We start from the raw sequence: 26,160 nt of genomic DNA, 5'->3' as shown, positions 1-26,160 counted from the left end.
TCATTTATCCAAAATACCTCTACTTACCTTTTACATCAATTATTTTTACATTAATTATCTACACCACTCGACGTCGCCTCCACCACCAACAATCCCCCCCCCCCCACCCAAACACACACCACCACACCATTGTCGACACAACCACCGCCGCATTGCGCGGGTATCGTGCTAGTATATAAATATAAGTGACGGGGAACAACCTAAATGTCATTGTCTCTTATAATCTCATATTTATGAACTTGAAAGCTCAAACTCTTAGATCTTTTTCATCTTTATGATTTAGTTTATGAGACCACCAGGACATGGCCATTCCTCATTCCAAGTGATCCCTAAGCCTAACCAAAAGACCAAAATGAAGAAGCTAGGAGACCCCACGTACAAATTGGTTAAAGAAAAACTGCCAAAACCACCATCCAATTGGTTCCAATAATGAATGTCCTTTCCATGTGCCATCTCAATGACAAATGGGCCTTGTTACCTTATCCCTCATTATATCACAAAACCCAGCCTCCATAATATGAACCATATTATGCATGCATATAATGATATCGATCAACAATGTGTAACTTTGACTCTAGAAACCGTCCACCTTTTTTTCTGATAATTATATCATTCAATGCCATGATTCTATTGTCCTTAATTTAATCATGCACTTAACTAATAGAAGCCGTCCAAATTAACACACCATTAACCACTTGTGCAAATTCAACTTTCTTGATTTGGCAAGTCACATTCCAAGAATAAGGACACCATGTTGATTTCTTGATTCTTGTAGTCTACCCATATATTTTCCTTGTTAAAAAAAAAAAAAGAAATAGTTTTATATATTTATAGATTAAATGTAGGTACGTTCTCTTACTCATTACTCGTATATATATATATTAATATTAATATTAATAATCATATATAAACATAAAAAAAATACGAGTATAATAATAACAATAATAAAATAAGCGTGTAGGGAGTAGGTCGGTTCAATTCAATTCCTGTCTTCCGCCAGTTGGTAGTTATTTCAGGTAAGTCGTTTTGATTATTTAAATATCATATGAGATTATTAATTGAGTTTATAAACCTCAACACTACTCTGCATATATGGTGCTAGGAATATTAAGTCATTGTATGAAATACCATCTATCAAATCAAATAAAGAACATGCATGCCCATGTTAGGAAGAGTTATATATATATATTTTATAAAGATGTGGATCATTTGCTTGCAACCAGGGATATAGCTTATGTTTTCTTAACCAGGTCTGCACCATATAACCCTCTCACCCTCAATACCTAGTAGGAGGAAAAACTCTCAACTAAACGCCCGAAATAACGACATTTAATTTGGATTAAACTATGCCCCTTCTGCAAAACTCAAACCTACTTCACTGGAGGACTTTATTGTGAAATTCCCTCAAATGTTCTTTTCATGTCTCAAAATCGAGACCTCCAGCGTATAAAGCTGATGGTCAACCACTAAGCAATAATGAGAAATACTGTCGGGAAGAGTTTTGCATCCTATACATACTTCATTCCCATAATTTAATTGATAAGTTATATGTAGGAATTCAATATAACTCGAACAAAGATACGAGTATGTTAATTACCTCAAAATAAAAAATCATATTATAAATTAATTCTGCATGGATGAGCGGTAAAGAAGTAGGAATGATTAATTAAGATTAATAAAAGAATTGGATCAGCGGATCTTAAGAGTCTCGTTATTTAATGCAAGACTTCACCATCATACAATGAAGTTTTCATGATATCGTAATTCGACTGAATGTTTTGAAAAAAAAATTAAAGCAATCTATTATACTCTTCAGCCCGTTTAATATTCTTTAGTAGAAGTTAATTTGTAATGGAAATTAACAAAGGATGATAAAACAGACGCTAATATTTTTTAGCAGACATTACGTGAGCTAATATTCTTTATAGTTTTTTTTTTTTTTTCTTTTTGTTTATCACTTTTAATTGTCTAGAGATAAGAATTTGTTAAGAAGCCTTAAGGTAATTAAGGGTTGTTTCCAAATTAATTCCTATAGATCGTAGTAGGCTAGCCTTAAGATCGATAAGGGTATAAGATAGCCTTAATATAGGCTTTATTAATATATTTCCTATCTATGGTTTTTAATATAATCTGATCATCCTTTAACTCTTTAAGCTAGCCGGATATTGATCTATCTCGGTTCTTCAGTTCCTTTGTGTAATTGTGTTTAATTGGCCATCTATCGGCAAACAGAAATATATGTTACAGACTTCGACACCATTTGTTTAGATGAAAATGTGATTTTGAGAAAAGTATATAAATAAGGAATGTATATTAAACATCCTTTCTTCTTTCAAATTACCTATTCGTTTATTGTGGCTTATGTATTGCTAGTAATTAAGTGGAATATGTGGTTCGATCAGCATCAATCCATGGTAAGCACATTAATTGGTTTGATAGTGCCTTAAAATTATGAATCCCAAACCATGTTCAGAGAATAACCTACTTAACATAAATTATAAGGTTTTAATTAATCGCCAATTGGAGTATTAAAACTAAGATTTGCCATAAATGAAGGATCCCATAATACATCACAACCACCTACATTACACAACTATGTATATATATATACAACATATTATATGTACACTATGGTTACAAGTTGGGAAAGATGAGATTTTCTTTTCGATCAATTGAAAATTCAACTTGGGGGAGGTATATATACACACACATACAAAGGATTTTAGCATGTGGAAATCATAAGGTGAGATATAAAAGAAGGCATGTGTGAGCATGTGTTGATGTATAATATACCATGCTACGACATGTGACATGTACATATGTATGTATAAGTCATTGGAGATGTAGAATCCAAATCATCATTAATGTCTTGACAATCTAATCATTGGTTCAGTGCCTAATTAAGGTTCCTATCTAGAGATCACTTGCCTTATCATGCTCGTATCTAGTTTTATATATATATTTATTTGTAATAATAACAATAATTTCACTTGTAAGTGGTCATATTGTTAATTTAGATAAGTTAATCGAATAATTGTTATATTATTGTTACATTATTCCCGTCCTTCATCAATATGTATATATATATTCAGTACCTGTTCGAAATCGTTTTAATTAGCTAGACTTGACTTTGAACATGAACTCAATATAAACAACATAAAACATATAGCTCCTTGCTTGTTTTGTTTCCGTCTTATTCATATGGGTTAATTTAAGATACAAATTGGCTATATACTTAATGTTATTTCTCCAAAATGTATGTACCGAATTTATAAAATTCCCAAAATAAATGACGTACTTTCGATTATGTTTAAATGTAAGTAATGAATTACAATAATACCAATGTATGCAATATCATTTCAAATTTTGTTCCAATATCAACTAGAAATGCTCATGTTTACCAACCATATATCGACACATCTGTATAATAAAAAGATTTTGTTTAGTAAGCAAGTAGTACATGTTAATATTGGATGAAAAGTTCAATATATATATATATATATGTGTGTGTGTTACCTATATGGCTACATTGATAATTTATAAAATTCATTACTTACATAATTATGAGCGCTTGCTATCGAATTATGGGTGTGGTTTTGAAGAATTATGTGTAGAATGAATATTCAAAATAGGTTTTGGTGTACATTATCAATAGACGAGCATGGTACCCGCACAATGCGACGACGGTGAAATTAGTTGCGATGTGATGGCGTCGGCGTCAAGTGGTGTTGATATTTGATACAAATATATTTAATTTTTAGGGATAGTAAATATCTTTTTAAAGATTGTGAAATGGTTATGTAAGTTAATTAATTATGAGTAAAAAGGTAATTTTGCATGTCTCAAAATTGTAAACTTTTCAACATAGAGGTAAATTTTTTATATAGAAGTATAGATAGATGTATTATAAAAAGTCCAAAAGTATTTATGAGATTTTAAAAACAGAATTACTTAAAATAAAAAAGAGAGCTTTCTTTTTATTAGGTAGTATATATAGATGAAAACCCCGCCTACATTAATTCTTCCCCATTTTTCATTTTTTTTTTTTTTGGTAAGGCTTGCAATAGAAGACTCGAGCTTACCTTTGGTAGATGTAATACAACCATCTCACATTTTAAATAGAGTTAATTACACTTTTGGTCCCTGTCAAAGGTTAAAATTATCGTTTTCAGCCCTACCTTTCATATATTACCGTTTTGGTCTAGAAAACTTTGCTCCGTCAACGCTTTTGGTCCAATTCTTAAAATGGACGTTAAATGTCCATCACGTGATTTGCACATGATGGGTATTTTATGTAATTTTTATTATTTTTCTTTTATAAATGTCTCGATGATCACTGGGCCAAAATATCTATCTCATGATCTTACTTGAGTATATTATGTCAGGACTTGATATTATGATGTAACGATATTATAATCTTATAGATAGCCTAACTGTAATTTAAATCGAAAAGTACATAGATCCCACCCCTTGTAACATTTCTTAAGGTTTTAACCATAATATATAGAATATTCTTCAGTAGTTTGGTAAGCTTCTTCAATTCCCTTTCTTTCTGAAGTTTGTTTCCTTTACACAGACTGAATAAGGGTGTGTTTGATTTGTACTGAATGGAACCAGTCTATGTTAATTGCTAATTCAGCCAGCATCTTTGATGTTTGTTTCCCACATCTGAATGGTATAATGATGCCGAATGAAAAATAAATAACACTTAATGGTTCATCTTTAAAACACATCCCAAACCATTCAGCACCCACATTTGTCTTTAATACCCTTCTTTACATTCCTTTTTTTCCCCACCGTCGACCCTTTTAACCAATCTAACGCCTCTTGCCTGCCATGGAATTTTCTTCATATAATTTCACACAAGGAAGACTTTATCCTTTAATCTACATAGTTCGATTTTTTGGTTTATTTATTGTTTTATATAATCTTCTACATGTCCGTTTTATTTTTCAAATTACAATTATGACAAAATAACAAATTAATAATACCCTTCAAAAGAACTACAAGAAATACTTAATAATAATAACTATAATAAAGGCATGTGGCCAGGTGTTTCTCTAAACCTGCTATGTGGGGAACCGGGAGAGTTTACTCCAAGGGCTCGAGTTCGAGCCTTGGTAGGTTCACCTCGACATTATTTTCTAATTAAGGAGGTGGTATGGTGAGAAAGACTATTTAAGATCCGCTTAGTGCGGACCCTTTCGTTATACGATTAGCACACATCATACGCGTCTGAAGTAAAATTCACTTGTTAAAAAAAAATACGTAGTTAAAAGAAATAATCATAATCTTCATCGTAATCTTGGTGGTGATGGAAAACCTCCAAAGTCTGTTATTCTCGTATTGTTTTAAAAAAATTCTATAATAAACATTAATGATTTTTTTTATTTCTCTTATAATATAATAATATACAATATAATTATAATATAGATAGATAAATATTATATATATAGATATAGATATATATTGCTGTTGGTGGAAGGTAGTTATATGTTTAACATCTTTACTTTTTTTTTTTACAGATTGCTACTGGTTTTATGTTAATTATCATATAGAATCTTATGATGCTTGTATATTGTATTTTAAGTTGTATTATATTTGTTATTCGGTCAAAGGGTAATACAAGGGAATACAGTAATGTTACATTATTCATAGTGTTCATTCAAAGCCTTTATCAAACAATAATTTTTCATTCAGAATTACATTCATTCAGAATTATTGAATCATTCAGTATTTTGAATTATTCAGCACTAAATCATTATGACTTATCAAACACAGCCTAAATGATAATTAAATCTTTGTATTACAATCAACTATTTTTGATATTTATATGAGACTTTGAAATGTTGCCGCTAACTTTAAATTAATCTTTAGACAAAAAACTAAAATTTTTCTCTTTAAGAAAGAATTTGTATCTTTTATTCTTATATATATTAAAAAATAAATGACTTAATGATTTATTGAAAAAAAACCTCAAATTAATAAAATTAAAATTTGATGATATCATAAATATAAAATAAAAATAATTATTAACTTATAAATAATATTATTATAACTTTACTTATTAGTTATTTGAAAATAATTATAATAATATCCAAACTTTTATTATAAAGGATTAATAACTATAGTTACTTTTATAATCCTTTATACTGTAAAATAAATTAGACTTTTTATTTTAGAAAATTCAGCACTTTTTTAAATATTACCAAAATACTCATAAATAACCTAAAAAATATATTTAAAATAGTTAATTTTTGCACCTTATTATTTTGCGCATCTAATCCTCGACTTATATTTAGAAGAGTAAATTACACGGATGGTATCTAAAGTATACCCTAAATTACCCTTTTGATACAAACTTTTGAATTTTCATTCGAACAATACCTAAACTTGTATTTTTCAACACTAATCATACCAAAAGTTTCACTTTTCCACTCGGACCATACCTATCACTAACGGTCGTCTATCTAGCCGTTAAGTCAAGTCACATGCCGTGCACGTGAGGTATATATCAAACACGTAATTTCATGTATAGTTCATGCATCATCCATGTAATTTCCCGTAAAAATAATTATTAAGAATTGTAGAGTTTTCTTAAAAATTTTTTTTTTCATTTATTAAGTTAGATAGAAATGTCTATTATGAAGAAATATTTTTTTTGTTTTTCAATAAACAAAAAGTTTATTATTATTATTATTATTATTATTATTGTTATTGTTATTGTTATTCTTTTGATACAATTAAGATATAAAGTTTTTTATTATCAATTTGTTGTTATTATTATTATTTATTATATTGATGAAACAAGAGAATAATGAGAATATTTTCATTTTTTGTTTTTTCATTTTTACGATTTATATGCATCTTCTTAATGAAAAGTTATTCAATAGATGATACTATATATATATATATATATAATTTTTCATATAAAATATCATATTTACCCAACTAAATAATTGAATATAAATAAAATTTTATATTCTTAATAATTAGTTTCAGAATAAATTACACTGATGATACCTGAAATATAAATGAAATTACGTTTTGATACCTCACGTGCACGACACGTGGCTTGACTTAACGGCCAAATAGACGGTCGTTAGTGATAGGTATGGTCTGAGTGGAAAAGTGAAACTTTGAGTATGACCAGTGTGGAAAAGTGTAAGTTTAGGTATGGTCCGAGTGGAAATTCAAAAGTTTGTATCAAAAATAATTTAGAGTATACTTTAGGTACCATCCGTGTAATTCACTCTATTTAGAATGAAAACTAAAGTTAGATGCCTCATCTCCGCATCTCATGAAAAGTAACTTAAACAAGTTGTATTACCGTTACAACATCTCACGCATTATAAACCGTTGCCGCTGCAACGCGCGGACGCTCTTTTAGTAAACAAATATGCAAAGTTCGTGAACAAAACATACCATTTTCACACCTTAATATCATACAAAATCAGCACTTATCACCTTTCTATTAATATAACATCATGTATTATATAAATTGAATTAACTTTTTTACCCGTTTATGTTTTGACCCGTTATATCCGTTGAACATGGATCCACATTCGTCCAACCGTTCCCTTGTTTTGTGATCCTAACACATCTATGACCAATGACATGCATAAAACACTTCCAAAAGTTAAAAATAAAATAAAATCGAACTTTTTGAACGTCTGAAAACAACTTATTATTATACCTAATTACAAAAATCAAATTAATTAATTAACTAGGTATAATAGAAAGTAGGAGCACGCATATTGGAGATTATATGCACATCACTTTCATAAGTTAACACGTGTACTAATTAAATGATGGTAATTCTTTTCCTATTTTCATTTTTTTCTTTAATATTTTTTTTTCATTATAAAAACGCATAAATGATATTTCTATTTTGGTGAATTAAAATAATGTTTGGTTTAATATATATATATATATGTCTATATATAATATAATATATATCGGACAGTGCTTATAATTTGCTTCTCAATAAAAGTACTGTTTAGTTAAACTTTTTGTTACAATTCAAGTTATTAAATTATATATAGAATGATCAAGAATACAAGTATTTAAGTAGTGATATTGGATCATAAAAAATTTCCAGAGTATAATTTTTTCGAACATTTAGTCGGTACACAATATCGAGAAAACCTCACTGTATAATGGTGAAGACTTGCACGTACCATAGACAATGAGATGTTGACCATGAACCGTTACAAGTATTCAAAGGGAAAAACTCCAAGGTTTTGTCATCCCTAAAGATCAACTAATTAAGACCTTGGGGAATATAATTTCTTAAATTTAAAGAAAACCTTTAGAAGAGAATTACATGTTTATTTAGTTTTTATATGTTCTATAAAAGTTAGGATTTAAAGGCTTAAGATAAAAGAAGATCATCTTTATCGAATCATTCCCCACTTTACTCAAAAAAATATATATTAAACTAAATAATAAAATAATATATTGACTAATGCTTCTCCCTCTTCATCCATATATATTCATCATGCATGACATTTGCAAGTCCAAATACACCAATTCTTTTCTAATTAACTATATGAAGATTACAATAAAAATTAGTTTATGGTCGTTATCCCCATTATTGAGGTTTATATTATTAAACCTATTGTTGTTTTTTTAATTTCATAGGTAATTATTGGAACAACAAATTTTGTATGCTATGTTCATCATATAAAATATTTAATGTTTAATCATCAGTATATAACAGTCAATTAAGCATATATTTTCCAAGACAGGTAGCTTTATATCATAAATGTATAAACGTTTGTTTTTATTTTTTTATTTTTCTGTAAGGAGAAATATATAAACAATTTAAGACAGAAGAAAGATTGATATAATGCTACACAACGTAAAAGTGGTGTTTTTTTGTTTGTTTGTTTGTTTTTTTTTTTTTAATGAAAATTGTTAACTTTAGAACAATATTAAGCAAATGCTAATTAATTAATCGATAAGTCAATTATCTTCTGTCTTTTATGTAATATATATATCTTTAATATTTAATATTAATCATGCATACTCGCTAGTTCTTAATCCGATTGAGATGAATCATTAGTTAATAATATTAGAATTTGGATCTTTCCAACTAACCAGAGGAACATCCAACTTTGGGTTTATCCAACTACTCACTTTTTACAAAACGTCAATACGTATGTGCCATTTTTCAATTGAGGACGCCTTTACAAAAATACTAATGATCCTTGTTCTAAATAATTTTTTTAGAATCTTAATATATACTATAAGACAGTTGAACTAATGACTTATTAACCAATCAAATTGCTTAATTTTATCAAATTGACTCTCGCTTATGTCATCATTTAGATAAACTATAAATTAAAAATCCTAATAATAATTATCCAAATATATTATTATAATATTATTTATATTAATTTGTAGAAAAAGTCTTATTAATTTACACTTTTTTGTTTTCCATCAACAATTTACACTTTTTAGTCCTCAACACTTAATCTATATTTATTTTTAACCATCAACTTGAGATGATTTTTTTAAAATTTTCTTAAAAACGTTACAAAAAGTATTCATACATTTTTTTAAGTTACAATTGTCACTCAAATCAAGAGTCCTAATTGTTATCAAAGAAATTGAAAACAATCATAATTGTTATCTAATTATCATAAGACAGATGATTGAAAAAGAGCTTGCATCATGACCACATACATATACTTTAATATCAAGTATAAGATCACAAGTATAGTTATATTTTAACTCTTAACTATATTTTAATAATAATATTACATTATGAGTATAACTGGTTTCAAAAACTTTTATAATAGAAAAATTATTGTAGCATATGCCTTGTGGAATGACTACGCCAAACAATTTCATCAATATGTCTCAGCTAATCATGACAGTGACGAGCATGCAATTATTGTACTACAACTTGCACATTATAACACTTAGAATCGTATATCTTCAAAATTATAAGATTTTATGAATTAAATGTATGAAGATCTAATATTGATAATATCGTAAACCCCGTGTCCAATGTTGGACACGAGTCTAAAATCTAGTACTTAATTAATGACTTCATTAATAAAAAGGTCTTGAATTCGATCAATTACTACATGTGATAATTTATTTATTTTTATCAACAAAAAAATAAAAATAAAAAATGCTTGTATAAATTACGAGTGGAAAAGTGATACAAAAGGGTTCACTTGTCAAAGACAAAACAAACAAACTTACTGGTTGAAAAGAATTAATATATCGATTGATAATAAGAATACTTGCATTAAAAGGAAGGAGGTAATTAACCATCATCCTATTTGTTCCTTGTGTGGTTTTTTCATGAATCAATTAAACTTTTCTCAATTAAAGAATAAAATATTTTCTCATGCCTAAATGCTTTATGAAGTGTTAAAGACGTATAAAATCGTTTTATCATTAGAAGTATAATTCATGGAAAAAGAACAAGGATGAGTGTTCTATAAAAGATAGCACTAATGAAATGTTTTGAATTTTCTAAAGCGAAGGCAAGTAAATGTTGAGTTCTTCTTTCTCCAAACTAATGAAATGTTTCTAAAATGTTATTAATATTATTGTTTATACTTTAATTGACTAATAATTGACTAAATACTAATAATCGGTCGGTTATATAAGTCCAAATATTCTAGAAAATGGTTGAGTTTCTAATACGTTAATGGTTTAAAAAAGACTATATTTTAGGTTTTGAATTAGTTAAAAATAATAATTCGATAAGATCTTTATCTTGAACATGATTGGTGCCTACATTTTTATATTTCCTGGAAATGGGATTGGTCATACATAACACAAGTATAATGCAAAAGAAAGTGAGGGAAACGTGTCCCGGTTTGATGTGGAAGAAAATGAACCCACACGCACCGGTTTTTATTTTCTAACTTTTTAAAAAGTGATTAGCGGTTTAAACGCGGAATTTAGGCTTTAGCGTCTATCACAAACAAACACCATTTTTTCAACCACAAACCCAATGTTATTGCATTATGTCACAATCCCTCTAACTACCACTACACTACAACTTACTACAAACTTTTTATTACTATTTTTATTATCTTTTCCTAAGTTTCCCAATATTGTTTTGCCCCATTATTTTTGTACATATAGCCTTACATATAACTTACACTAATGTAGAAAGTAAAATAAAAGTCATGGGAAAGGAAAGAGTTCCTTACAAGAATGAAACTTTGCACATTACCCTTTTAGTTGTGTGACAAATAATTAGCTGTAAGTATTGGTACATACCAAGACTTGCAATAGTATAAGACATGTTCATAAGAAGATTTTCTTAGTTTATTATAAATTTTTCTTAACTTTATTAGTAAATTTGAAAACAACTTTAAAGGATCCTTAACTCACATTTTATGCATGTATATATACTTGATTATGATTAACTTTTTATTTCACATAGGTTACAAATATTTAGAAGATGAACATGGAGAATGAAAAAAGAGATAAAGATTATATGTTTATAAATTTCAAATGTTTTTAATTCAATTGTTTTTTATTTTCTTTTAAATTGATCATCCCTTATTTTGGCCCTTATAACACGTTGACATTATATACTTAATATATTTTCTTTTGTATTTTGCTTTGGCCACCTTATCAAAAAGTTGTTTTAATATGTAAATCTACACTTATGTTAAAAGAGAAAAATTTACGGTTATAAAGAAAATATCAATGTAAGCCCATATTTGTTTATTAGACACGTTAAAAGTATATGAAATATGAGAGAATATACTTTGCTAAACGAATTGTTGTATTGAATAATGATGACCTACCTGCCTCCAAAATATATTTTCATTGTTCATCATTTTAATAGAGGAAGGAATAATAAATCTTCAATAGTTCATTCAACTAGCTTTTGCTAATTCCTCAACACGTGGTCTCACTTCACCATTTTAAGGTGGACCACCTCCACTATATATACTCCCTTTCAACTCCCACTTTCTCCCTCAAATCAAAACACAAACAACACAACACAACAAGGAGTATACACACACTACTTCACCAAAATTTTACACACACAAGAATCAAAAATAGCTCCAATCAATACTAATGACTTCTTCTACTACTTCTATTTCTACTCAAAATTGGGCTAATACACAAACCAAATTTTTACCTTCTTCTACACAAGATGTTTTTGGTTCATTTTCAACATCTTCTATTTCTTTTAACCAAAAACCAAATTCTAGAATTGCTTGTGCACTTCAAACACCTTCAATTCTTCAAATTCCAAAACAAACACCTAAGAAAAACTCAATAGAATTACCATCTTTCACTTCGTTGCCACATGTCCCAAAAAATTGGAACTTTTTACAAAAATTTGCAGCAATGGCATTGGATGCTATTGAAGATGGCATTAAAGAAAAAGAAAGATTACAGCCTTTACCGAAAACAGCCGACCCAGAAGTTCAGATCGCCGGAAATTTTGCTCCGGTGCCGGAACAGCCCGTAAGAAAATCTTTGCCAGTCACCGGAAAAATCCCGGAACATATACAAGGTGTTTATTTACGAAACGGTGCGAACCCATTATTCGAGCCGACTTCGGGCCATCATTTGTTTGATGGTGACGGCATGATTTATGCCGTGAAGTTGGAAAATGGGTCGGCAAGTTATGCTTGCCGGTTTACTGAAACCCAACGGCTGGTTCAAGAACGAGCCATTGGGAAACCGGTTTTCCCCAAAGCAATTGGGGAATTACATGGGCATTCCGGGATAGCGAAATTGTTATTGTTTTATGCACGTGGGTTGTGCGGGATCATTGATCATACTAAAGGCATTGGGGTCGCCAACGCCGGTTTGGTTTATTTTAATAACCGGTTGTTGGCGATGTCGGAAGATGATTTGCCTTATCATGTTCGTGTTACACCCTCCGGCGATTTAAAAACCGCTGGAAGGTATAACTTTAATGGTCAACTTGAGTCAACTATGATTGCTCACCCGAAACTGGACCCAGTTTCGGGTGAGCTGTTTGCACTCAGCTATGATGTTATTCAAAAACCATACTTGAAGTACTTTCGATTTTCACCTGATGGTAAGAAATCAAAAGATGTTGCTATTGATTTGGGAAAGCCTACTATGGTACATGATTTTGCAATCACGGAGAATTTTGTAGTTGTGCCAGATCATCAGGTTGTTTTCAAGATGTCCGAAATGATCACGGGCGGGTCGCCCGTGGTGTACGATAAAGAGAAAGTGTCGCGGTTTGGTGTACTTAATAAATATGCGGAAGATGGGTCGGGTATTAAATGGGTTGAAGTTCCGGATTGTTTTTGTTTTCATTTATGGAATGCGTGGGAAGAACCCGAAAACGACGAGGTTGTCGTGATCGGGTCCTGCATGACTCCCGCGGATTCCATTTTTAATGAATGCAACGAGGAGTTAAAATCTGTTTTGTCCGAAATTCGTTTGAATTTAAAAACAGGGAAATCGACACGTAAGGCAATAATTGCGCCTGAAAACGACGTTAACTTGGAAGCGGGAATGGTGAACAAAAACCTTTTGGGCCGTAAATCGCAATTTGCATATCTTGCAATAGCCGAGCCTTGGCCAAAGGTGTCTGGTTTCGCCAAAGTTGATCTTTCAACTGGCGAAACCAAAAAGTTTATTTATGGGGAAGAAAAATATGGCGGGGAACCACTTTTTCTTCCTCGAGACTCCAACTCTGACAGAGAGGACGATGGCCACATTTTGGCCTACGTCCACGACGAAAAAACATGGGAATCAGAACTCCAAATCGTGAATGCAATGACAATGGAACTAGAAGCGACGGTCAAGTTACCATCCCGTGTTCCATACGGCTTTCACGGCACGTTTATTAGTGCGAAGGATTTGGCAACTCAGGCTTAGGAATTTAAAAGGCGAGATTTTACCGGAGTGATGGCTGCAGTACGTCCCCGGAGAGTCCCCTTAAACCTCTCCCTATTATTGGGTGTTTTTTTTTAGTCTGTTCCTTTTTTTTTTTTAATTCTTTTGGGGCTTTTTTCAAGTATTTGGTTTTTGAGGGACCAGTTAGTAGTTTCTGGGTGTAGGCTTAGAAAATGAAGCTCAGCTGGTTCTCCTCTGATGGTAGTTAGTAGTAGTTAAGTTAAATTAAGGTACAATTAAACAACCAAAGAGTGGAAATTAGTTTTTATTGCACTCCATGTATGTTTCATTGTGAATATTGGTAATTTGGTATATATACACTATGTATATGTTGATCTTAAACTTTGCGTACCTCTTCAATCTTAAACTTTGTGTACCTCTTTAATCTTTTTAGTTTCAAATCAGTAAAACTGAGCAAAACAATAAGTGAAAATGTTTCTTTTAGTCCATTTATGTTTTATTGTGAGTTTGTGACTACCGGCTTATGTTATGTAAAATTTAAAATTAAAGTACCTCTTCATTCCTATTAGAGTCAAATTAGCCCTATAAATTTGCTTATTCGAAAATCAAAAACCGGCTCGTTATTGTACAACTAGAGTTACGCTCGCACGATGCGGCGTTATAATGGCGGCGGTGACGGGTTGTGGTGGCGCGTGGAGGTAGCGGTGACGGCGGTGGTGAGGACAAGTGGTGGTGACGAAGGTGATATCGAGTATATTAGGTTATTAATCTAATGTAGTTTTGATAAATTATTAAAATTAAAATCAATATTGAAATTTAGGTTCAACATTGAAAAACAAAAAGAGATTTACTTTATAATATAGTATAAATAATATTATTGTAGAATATGTGTCTTTTTAAGTGTCATACATTACATAATACTCGTAACACTAAAAACGAAAATTTGGTTAAAATTCACTATTAAAACGCCAGTCTATCTTACAATCTGAATAATGTGTTAAGTGTTATCAACATATTACCTAATTCGAGTAAGTTGTTGGTTTTGACACATTTCATATTTAGATTTGTTGCATAATTTACGATTATTATAATTTTTTTAAAATTTTTTATTTACGATTATTATAAGTATTTAATACCGAGTATATGTTATCGTTGAAAAAAACTAAGATTTGGAACTTGTGATTGGAAGATTGAAAAGGTGCATGGGTTTCGGTTGGTAGGAGCATATCAAGAAACAGAGTCTACACTTGATTTTATGGATTAAAATATGAAGGGACTTGAAATGACACTTTGTAAAAGGCAAGGGGTATGCCGACATGCTATTGATTTTAAGATTATTAGGGAAGCCAAAGTTAGGCATGATTTGAGGAGATAGCACCGAAATAAACGGCCAAGTCATATCTAATGTCTTATTTTCATGTGTCATATTTATTCTAAGAGTTCGCTAACTATAACTCCAAAACTTAAAATCGATACTCAGTGGTGTTTGTTATTGTGATTACAAAACAAATTTTGCGTTTTCAAAATAATTTATGCATTTTTAAAACTAGCAGGTAGCTACATGCTTCTTTAAAACTGCGTTTTCATAGCAGATAATCACTTTTTCACATAAACACTTTTTTAGATTATTTATGTTTTACGAACGTAATAATCAGATAATCAATTCAAAACGCATTCTCAAACACCCTCTCAATCAAAGGTTGTATAAACAAATAAACATTTTTTTAAAGTTAATTGTTAATTGCCACTAAATATTTTTTAAAGAAGTAATTGTTTTATATACAATAGTTTGAAGTTTATTGTGTTTTATGCATAACTTTTAAGGTTATGTTTAACGAACTCTATTTTTTAAAAATAATATAAGGTACAAAATTTTCAAGGAATAAACAAGTTAAAATAAACTAATGATGTTTCTGTGATGAATGACCACAATTAACAAAAAACGGTTTAGATTTTGGAAGATACCATGAACAAACTCTTGTTCTTTTTGTATCAAATATTTAATAATGGTTACTTTAATGTTGGATTCATCTCATCTCTAGTAAAATATTAATTTTAGTGAACACGTCAATAAAAGTACAAATCTATAAATAAAAGTAATTAATAATGTTAATGATCGACATTGTTATATAATAATTGATTGATTGATGCCTCAATACGTCCGATGTGTACATACTCCATAAGTTTGTTGTCTGCCTTCTAACGTTAGGGCCCTTTCTGTCCTGACAAGAGCACAACATCATAGACTATATTGGCAAAATTATATATGTTATTAGAATTTTGTTAGTAAACTAGATTTTACAAAACGATATAAAGTTTATGGAAGTAAAATGACATATAAAAGAAAAAGTATTAATTTCAATTGGTGAAATTAACCCGTTAGAAGTATTTAAGCAATATTTTTTGAGAAGAATCCTCTTGAGTTTTAAGTTGAAGTTTAAAACATTTTGACTATTGGATTGAAATCAATGATCATGATTCAAAGATGATATTTTAAATCTTAACAATTGGATTTCAATCCAATAATCAAGATTTACCTAACATGAGTCATGTTAGACAACTTGAAGGAATTCCTTCTCAATTTTTTTAAATCTACATTTCAGAATTCTACATCTTAACCTTTTATCTTTTCATCTACACTTTATTTTGCTATGTTAGTAACCACTTTCTCTTTATACTCCCCCCGTCTCATTGTTAGTTGTCATGTTGACTAACTTTAACCGTAAATAACTTTGTTTGTGTCATGTAACACTTGATATAAAATATATGAATGAATTAGGTTTTTAATGTACTTTTCGTTCATATAAGTTTCATCAACTACTATATATTACAAACAAAGTTATTTACGGTCAAAATTAGTTAACATGACAACTAATAATGGGACAGAGGGAATAACATTTAACAGATTCAAGTAAGCAAACTTGAAGTCGCATTGCATCATTCAAACATTTAAATAAACATTTAAAGAAATTTATTATTAAGTTCTACTTGGCCAAGTGATGTTGTCCAAAGCACGCATTTATTATAGACAATTACATGCACAACTACAAAACATTTTGCTTCTTTGAAGGACAAAAAGACAATACACGAGTACAAAAGCAATAGCAACACTCCCACCAATCATAGACTCTGTTTCATGTTTCACTAGACAACCTTTTGATTTTCCATGTGCACATATCACACCCTTCTATTATAGATCAATATTTTATGCCGAACCCGTATTTGCTTTCGATCATTCACACCACAAATTGGTACATTTGGTCCCACGAAATTTCACATCAATAGGTCCTTGATTTGGTCCAAAACTTTTGAACAAACTTATGTGATACACCGATAAACAAGTTAGGTTAGACAAGTTTATCAACAAGCATACCGCACATTGTAAAGATATACGCCATGCAAATTAGCGGTCAATATAGATTATGAAATTAAATTTTAAGATAAAAGAAAGAAAATGGAAAAGACAAGGTTAACAATTTAACATACCATATTAGACGTCAACTAAACTGGTATATTAAGCACAATTGTTATATTTAATTTCTAACACATCTAGTACTAAAAAGAGAACCACCACATGCGTGAGGACCATTTTCTTTTAGTTGTTTTCCTAAAGGTAGAAGTCGTAGGACCATTTCCTAAAGTGATTGTATTATGAAATGAATATTGCTAAGTTTAGAAGGAATCGGCGACAAACGTTTATCGTTATATATATATATCCACTTTAGTCTTTCTTCTAGTTTTGGAGAAGCAATAGCTCGACAAGATTTTTGATTATCATCATCTCGATCGGTTCAATCACTATCATATTCAACTTTCACGCCAACAACATTGCTCAATTATATTGAGTTCATATCTTAAAATCTAGACTAAACATGTTTGGTCTTCCTTATTTCAAATTCGTAACTTTTTTTTTTTCCGCAATGATAACTTATTGTGAAAGACATGCAATCTAAAAATGGATACCAAGAAATCAAATCTCATCCGATCTGTTTTTAACCATAATTCCTTTCCCTCATGATGATTGTAGAATTGTAGAATCAATTGGCGAAAATCGTTAACAAATAGTCCAGTTTTATTTAATTTTAATTATTCTCATTCTTGTCAAAAGAGGAGTGATTAGAATCTTATATGAAGTATATAATGTCGTTTTTTTTAAGATTCAGTCGGTATAATGTTGTTTAAGTTTTAAAAGTATAAAGGAGTTTCAAGGACTATTCTTGTACAAGATGAAAGTTAACATGGTGTTTCAGTGTTTGGACATAAAGTGGATACAAGCGTGTAATAGAGGGACTGAAGGTGGTAACTATAAAAAGTGTAAGTGCTCATGGAAACCACGTTTTATTCATTGTTTTTCTATATAAAACTCTTTAATCTAATCAATTCCTACAACTATTAAAATTCGGACCCGCAACCAACTTTCCCATTCGAAACAATTGCATAATTATTCTAGTATAATTTCGTTAAAACTTTTAGCTAACTAATTAAAATTAATTTTTTCATTAATAAGTTTATTTCAAATATATATTTATTTAAGTCCAAAACCACATTAGGTTAATTCTACACATTAACGGTTTCCATTATTTTGATTAGGTTTTGTTATAGGGGCAGAGCTAGATTGTACTAGCGGTAGCCCGGCTTACGAGTCTGCTAAATTCATGTAGTTCAAAATTTTCGAAAAATGATGTATTTTTTATTTTTTGAACGACAAATAAAAGTTTTATTAAAAAGTGCTAGTAAGAATTTAGCGAGTACACAATACACGCAACACGATCCAATAGGAAAATGAAAGTAGGAAACCTAATAAGTTCTAACGCTACAAAATAAACACGTAACGTACAAATGGCTACTAAAATAAATATGGGATACCGGTCATGTAACAAACTTCAAACTTTTAAAATATTTTTTTATCAATAAAACTTGTAAAGATGCATCTGTACAAGTAATTGATAAAGCAAAACTACTAAAAAAAAGTCAAAACTTCTTAAAGTTCATTAAAAATAGTTAAAAAAACTGTTAAAAATTGTAACAGTTTTTTTTATTTAACAATTTAGTCGTTATCGTTACTTTATGCCGATACAAGGCTAGTGGAAAAAATTGTTGCTATATATGCTAATTAAAAACTTTGACATATGAAATATATATTTGTCCAAAGTCAAAACCACAAACGCATCTAAAAGTTTATGGTAACAAATTGAATACATATATTTTATATGTGCAATAAACCAAAAAAAAAAAAATGAAAGAAAAAAGTTTAAATGAAAGTTTTTAATATATTAGTTAAAAATACTAAATGAAAAAATATGACAAAACTAAAAAGTGGTGCATATATAATGGTATGTGTTACTTAATGGTACGAAATATGACAACGAAAAAGTTACAATATATTAGTTGAAACCCAAAAGAAAAAAAATGTGTAGAAAACTAATAAGTAAGTTGTGTTAAAATCCGAACAGAATCTAATGTGATAAAATTCAATTAATGATTATGGATATGTGGTGAACGAATAGTAACTTGTCACGTAAGCATCAGAGTTATTGTTCATACTTCGATTCCTGTTAATAGAAGATTCTTTGATTTTATATTCACTATTTGAAGATTCTAATAATGACAATTCATTGCTAATTGATAATTGATACGTAGTTTGATTAAATATGTATAAATAATTGCTACACATTAGGTTACGTTTTGTAGAGGAGTATAAAAAGTCCTTGGTTTATGAAGGGGATGATATGTAAAAACTGAATGCTCATGGGCTTAGATGGTAATCGTTGGATGTAGAAAGAATACATATGACTTCTGGCAGGTGGGCTGTAGCATGTGAAGTTCCCATGTCAGTCGGTATATTACAAGTCAGCTGACACACCCTCCTTTCCTTCGGAAGTTGATGACAGACTTTGGCTTCTTGTTTTTATAAAATATGTAGATTAGTTGTTTAAGACCACAACACAATATATGTTAAGAATTTTTTTTTCTTATATACTTTCAAGAGATGAGCAATAATAGTATGACAAGATTTGCTACATTTCAAAATTATTGTTTCCATGGTTATCGAACCCGGAAATATTGGACTTAATTGACTCTAATGGTTATTAATTAAGCACGAAAGTAGATAACAAACTTGTATATTTTTTGTTCCGCGATTACTAAGCTTGGTAGGGCGCGGGTATACAAATTTTTTTCTTTCTAAAATGTAAGAGACATATATACACTCCTCATTTGACAATAATCAATGAATTCTAATTCAAGTTAATTTATAGCTAAGTTTAGCGCAAGATTCAAGCAAATTAATCTAAGCGGCGTAAAGCAGCTGAATCATGACAAACAAGGGGCGGGTTTCGTAATCACCCATGAACTTGATTTATTTTACATATATAACCGAATAAGGCCAAGAAAATAAATATACGAGTAGATCGAGCTTTGACTTGTCGTCATGTCTTCTGACGTTGGTCGTTCTCTTTCACGTGTCTATATTATTGGCCATTTCAGCCTTTAATTTTGTCTTCTCATGGCAGCCAATTGCTTCACATGCAATTTCCATTTAATTTGTATTGATTTCCCAAATACGAGTAGCAACTTTTTTCAATTGCTATTCACGAAGTCTCATATATGACCACATTTCATTGAACACTCTGATCACTCACATAGCTAGTCACATACATGTATTAAAGTAGAAAAAAGGCATTATTATAACAAAATTAAAAGCCAATTATAACACTCGATCAATCGGCCAATGTTTTGGCACGGTGAGAATTTTTTCTTGGTTTTACCCACATTTTTTGTAGGTCTAGGCAGGACCAGTTTAAGTTTTTTCCCACTCAAAACGGGACTAATTTTGGAAGCCTTTTCATAAACTGTTTGGCCAAATCTTTAAATTTACATGCTTAATTTCATAAAATACATATTCTTCGATCGATAAATAGCTAACTCATTTAATCTTTGTTATGACAATATTGTAGAGCCGGCTATGGGTCTAGGTCCAAATCGAATGTTCAAAAATAAACTTGTGATTATCTAAAGACGGAATATATATGCAATATGCATGTAATAATTGCATGAGTAGCATCTCGTTTGTCATGTAATATTGTAGATGATATATCAATTAATGCCACCATGAACAAGTTAGGTGTTCGGAAAGGTGGGATAGAGAGTCATATTTTTACATACCGGCAAAGAGACTAAACTCACTAAAATCCAACGATTGAAAGTTTTTTTTTAAAAAAAAATAATAAAATAAAACATTGCCACGTGAAGGCCACACGGGTGCAGATACTTACCACGTCATCAAATACGTGCTACAAAACCATGGATTATCCTATAGCTATATGTGAAAAAACCACATTCGAAATGGTTTTTAGTCAAGGGAAAAGATACAATAGATCAGAGTAGTATGAGGCTGCGATATGATGACATGGCCGGATAGATCGAGTAGACAGAGATCCAACTTAATTCTCATCCTGTCCACTACATTAAACAGCTTACTTACTTCGCGCATTTTTAACCATCTCTCCACACTTGTTAGAGCGTATAATTAGTTTGAAGAGAATTAAGTGGTATGATAAATTAACACGTTCTCCTAGAAATACGAAACATGATCAATTTTGTTCTTAACTTCCAAAACTCCATACTTTTAGACGTCGAAAATTTTGTTGATGTTCCAGTTTTCATGCATATCTCTATACTTTTAAAATTGATAATTAAATCTGATACATGTTTTTCATCTAAGTGTCAATAATCCTTCAACTTTTACGTACCCTTCAAATTAAATTTAACTTGAGTGAATCCCACACTAAAATATAACTGAATATGTTATTCTATCTGTCCCACTAGAAGTGTCATGTTTTTAATTTTCAAAGTCTAACATTTGCAACTTTAACCTTAAATAACAATTTTATTTGTGTTAGATAATACCTGATGAAAGTTATATGAATTGATTGTGTTTTATACATGTTTTTTTTTTAATAATATAACTTTTATCAAGTTTTATATAACACAAAAAATTATATATATAAAGTCAAAGTTTAAAATTAAAGAATTTGAATATTTAAAGTAAGAAACTTTTAATGGGACGGAGTTAATCATCTGAACCCCCAACCATCTTGATCATTGAGGATTAACATGGGAATATGTGACAAGTTTATATACCTTGTGCATATTTGTTAAAGATGGACAACAGAGTAAGTTTAGGATTGAATAGAGATCTTTTAAAGTTCAAATAACTTTACAGGTAAAAAGTAAAGTTAAAATAATCTTGACCTTTAGATTAAAAGGATCTATAATTAAATGTGGGTCGGGGTCAAAATTCAATCGAAAATATGGGTCTATATAAGCTCATATATAGTTAAGTAATTAAGGCCATCCGTTTTGCGTTTGATAGGTCTATCTTGACAAGAAATAATAGAATTTAAATTAGCAGAATCCCTTATAATTACATAGACATATATAGAGTGTGTCTATTATTAGATCAAGATCTTCCGTATCATGTCAAAATGGGATCAGAATGCAATGCACACAAAATTAACATGATGACAAATTGACAATGCCTTTTTTTAAGATGTCATGGATGACCAAATAAGTTCAAATGATGTTCATCCTTTCTAGACTCCTTTTATATGTGTGATGATGTATCATCTCTAATACTCATTATACTTGATTAATGATCATGAGTAAAAGCTGAGAAAGGCTCTCACCGTCTAATGCTCGTTATACTTGTCCAATGTTCATGAGTAAAGGTTGAGAAAGGCTCCCACCGCCTAATGCTCGTTATACTTGTCCAATGATCATGAGTAAAGGCTGAGAAAGGCTCCCACCGCCTAATGCTCGTTATACTTGTCCAATAATCATGAGTAAAGGCTGAGAAAGGCTCCCACCGCCACCTAATGCCTATCGCTTGAAGCCATGTTAAGGCATAAGTCTCAAACATACCTGGCAACGCCTACAGAAGGCTACGGCAGGTATTATGCTAGGAGTGTACAACATATGACGTATGGCTGCACATGTGGTCCAAAACCACATAACCAGACAACCGTACCTGGTCAGAAGTTGTTACGCTAGAGTCCACACCGAATAACGTTTAGCCAGCCGTTAATGTTACTGTTTGGGACCAACTTCTGGATCTTTCTTGCCTACTCTATAAATACCCTCAAACAACCAGTTTGTAGTCTCTAATGAAAAACACACATACAAACCCTAATATTATGCTTGGTGGCGTGAAGCAACTTTGATACTTCACACCAGTTGGGAACCACCAACAAGTCTTAATCCTTTATTCACATTTTCTCGATATAAAATTACCATAACTAATTTAAGTGTAATTTTACCCTTAAACAGTGTGAAATGCATGCAACAAACTGGCCTACCGGCCTTCAATTTACATATTTGAAATTAATCAAAAGAAGTGTCATCATATAGTAAGAAACTAGCTAGCTTAAACATGTTTAGCATGCATAATAATGGATTGATAAATTTTCAATGGCCAAGATATGTCTCTCACAACATCATAGAAATTCGAGTGCTCTGTTACGTTCCTACAAAAATACGACACCAACATAATAACTGCTGATCGAGGGTAAGAATTAAATTCTAATTTTATGTTTTATTGGGTGATAATTAGCTTTAAACTAAACTAGTACATAAAAATAATACGAGTACCATAAATCTAAAATTTTATAGACAATTTGGGGTCTCCACTTACAACCATCCTTGACCGCCATTTTTTTTTTAATTTGTCACGCGCGGTTAATCCCTTTTCAACTTGAACTAAATAACATCAGTTTGTTCAAAAAAAATTTGCTTCAACTCATATCCTTTAGGGGAATACCAGAATTCGAACTCAGGGTAAGCACACCAAAAATCTGAGGGCACAGTTCTTACGCCTTTAAAAGAAAAATTACTTCAATTCAATGCGCGCATACATGCATATTACACAATTCAGCCTAGGGAAATTGCAGCTAGCTAGCTGTAACTATGGTTTGCAAATTTAGCATGACAGGTGTTCGATCTATTCTTGTATCCTTTTGCCATGTATCACTTTACTACAAGGATGTCTACTAGTCTAGATGCATGCATGTATATATGCACATAGATTTCAGAAACCATGTGTCTAAACTCTAAATATGGTGTTTGATACTAAAAAAATCAATACCTGTTGAAGTAGATCGATCAATATAATACACCAGTGTCTAAAAGCTTTAATTGAAATAAGCTACAAAATTGAATGCTGTACATTAAAATTTAACTATTGATAGTTTTGTTTTTTTAACAATTATTTTAGAGGTAAAGTTATTGAAGAAATTTAAATATGAACTCCAAACAGTGACAAACTTAATTATAATATATTCGATCATAAAAAAAAGGTCAAATTTTAATTGATGATAATATAAATTTACATTGTCGCCAGATGAAAATTCTTGTTTTCTCTATTACTGTACTATTATCTTTTAGTTCAGTTACTGATTCTGACATTTGGGCAGCAGAGGCTTAAAAAAAAAACATCGCTAGGGAGTATTATCTTTAATATATATATCGACTCAAAGCGATCGAAACACTCATATATAAGTGGGTCTTAACTCGTCATATCATTTTTCAAATATCATTAATGGGTTGTGATAAATTTGGCACATAAACCATCTGAGTTACAGCCCAGTGGCCACCTGCCCCTTAAAAAGCTCGGCTGTCTGTACAGATCCATCATTAGATCTGTGTACTCGTAGAAACCAGCTATTGTTTAAGATACCTTGCAACTTGACCGTTGTCACAAAATTAGGCACACAACTTTACTCATATGCATTTACGTACTAACTTACGTATACATCAACATTACAATGTTACTTCCCAACTAAAATATAATATAGTAATTAACATGTCCAAAATATTGCAACATATATGCGTGAATAGGTTGAAATCTCGAGTCATGACTTCATTTTGGATTCTATACGGGGCGTTTGTCACGTGAAATACATGATGTCTATGAGGGGGAAACAATTCTCATCCACACTGTTCAGACAAGATATATACAAAAGCAATATATGAGCTATATTATATCTAGCTAGTAGAACAAATATGTGTCAGTAACCACGTATACAATTGTATCTATTATATATATATATAGAAAATGTCACGAATGGTCCCTGTGGTTTGTCACATTCGCATTTTGCCCCCTGTGCTTTTTTTTCGTTGCAACTGGTCCCTGTCTTTTTCGTTTTCATTGCCAGAAGCCCCTGACACTAACTTCGGTTAAATTTAGGCTGTTAACGAGGGTATAATCGTCCATTTACACAAAAACTTCTCCTTTTTCTTCCTTCGTTCTTTTTTACCCAGATGTCATATCTATATCTATATTTATATCTTATATCTATATGTTTATATAATTATATAAAAATTAATCTAAATGTATGAAAATCAAAACAAAAACACTAAAACCAAAACAAAAACAAAACATAATAAAATACCAAAATTAGGCCTCAAAAACAACTAGATATATCGTAGCCTAGCTTATACTCCGTGGTGAGATCATATATGTTGTGAGGATGGATAAGTCACCACTAATCTATTTTGTGAAGATAGAAGAGCAAGAATTAGTAGAAAAACACCACTACCAATAAGCTATTGTCATCCAAATCTTGAAAAACATCCAAACATTTCAAAGATATCTCACAACAAATCCAACATCAAAACATCGGTATTAATGATATTCATTTACATCATCGTCATCATCTTTAGAAGTCTCTCGATCTTGCACTCCGGCAAGTCGGTGACATCTCTCGCCATCCACCACCGCCGGAACTTAAAAAAGAAATCGAAGTCTTCTCACTTATATTATCACTATGGTGGCTGACAACGGTGGTGTTGGTTTTTTTTTTGGCACCCAACGTCATCTAATTATTATGCATCCAGACTTTAAAAACTCCTTTTTCAACCCCAATTTCTCTTGTATTTGATGGCTGGGATTTTATTTGTCAATAGACGGCGAAAGAAAAAAAAGCTTTGTCTATTTCAACTCTATTTTTTCTTTGTTTGCATCTTTACAGCGTCGACAACAAAAGCTAAAAAGAAAAACAAACTTCTTGGTTTTTTCATCTTCTTATTTATGGTGTCAACGGCAAAAAAGGTGAAAACAATAAAAGGTGGACCTCCTATCTTTTATGTATTTCGAATGCATAAATATCAAGAAACATGAATCTGGATAGATAGTGATTGTGTGTTTGGTCGGATTTTGGTGGTGGTAGTGGTGGTTGGAGTAAGGTAGTGGTGGTTGGAGTAAGGAGGAGGAAAAAGAAGGTGCTTTATTTATCACAAATAGTCCTAAGGTTAGTAAAGGACTAA

At 30.8% G+C, this 26,160-nt stretch overlaps 1 protein-coding gene across 1 annotated transcript; it reads left to right on the top strand.

Moving 5' to 3' along the window:
* Positions 1 to 11,982: 11,982 nt before the first annotated feature.
* LOC122593174 (9-cis-epoxycarotenoid dioxygenase NCED1, chloroplastic-like) lies at positions 11,983 to 14,220 on the top strand. Its single transcript, XM_043765544.1, has one exon. The coding sequence runs from the start codon at positions 12,067 to 12,069 to the stop codon at positions 13,858 to 13,860; it is 1,794 nt and encodes a 597-aa protein (XP_043621479.1). The 5' UTR covers positions 11,983 to 12,066; the 3' UTR covers positions 13,861 to 14,220.
* Positions 14,221 to 26,160: the final 11,940 nt, after the last annotated feature.

Source organism: Erigeron canadensis, chromosome 3 (assembly GCF_010389155.1).
Source record: "Erigeron canadensis isolate Cc75 chromosome 3, C_canadensis_v1, whole genome shotgun sequence".
Lineage (NCBI taxonomy): Eukaryota > Viridiplantae > Streptophyta > Magnoliopsida > Asterales > Asteraceae > Erigeron > Erigeron canadensis.
Note: the sequence above shows the minus strand (reverse complement) of the source record. Positions and strands in the feature narration are given on the sequence as shown.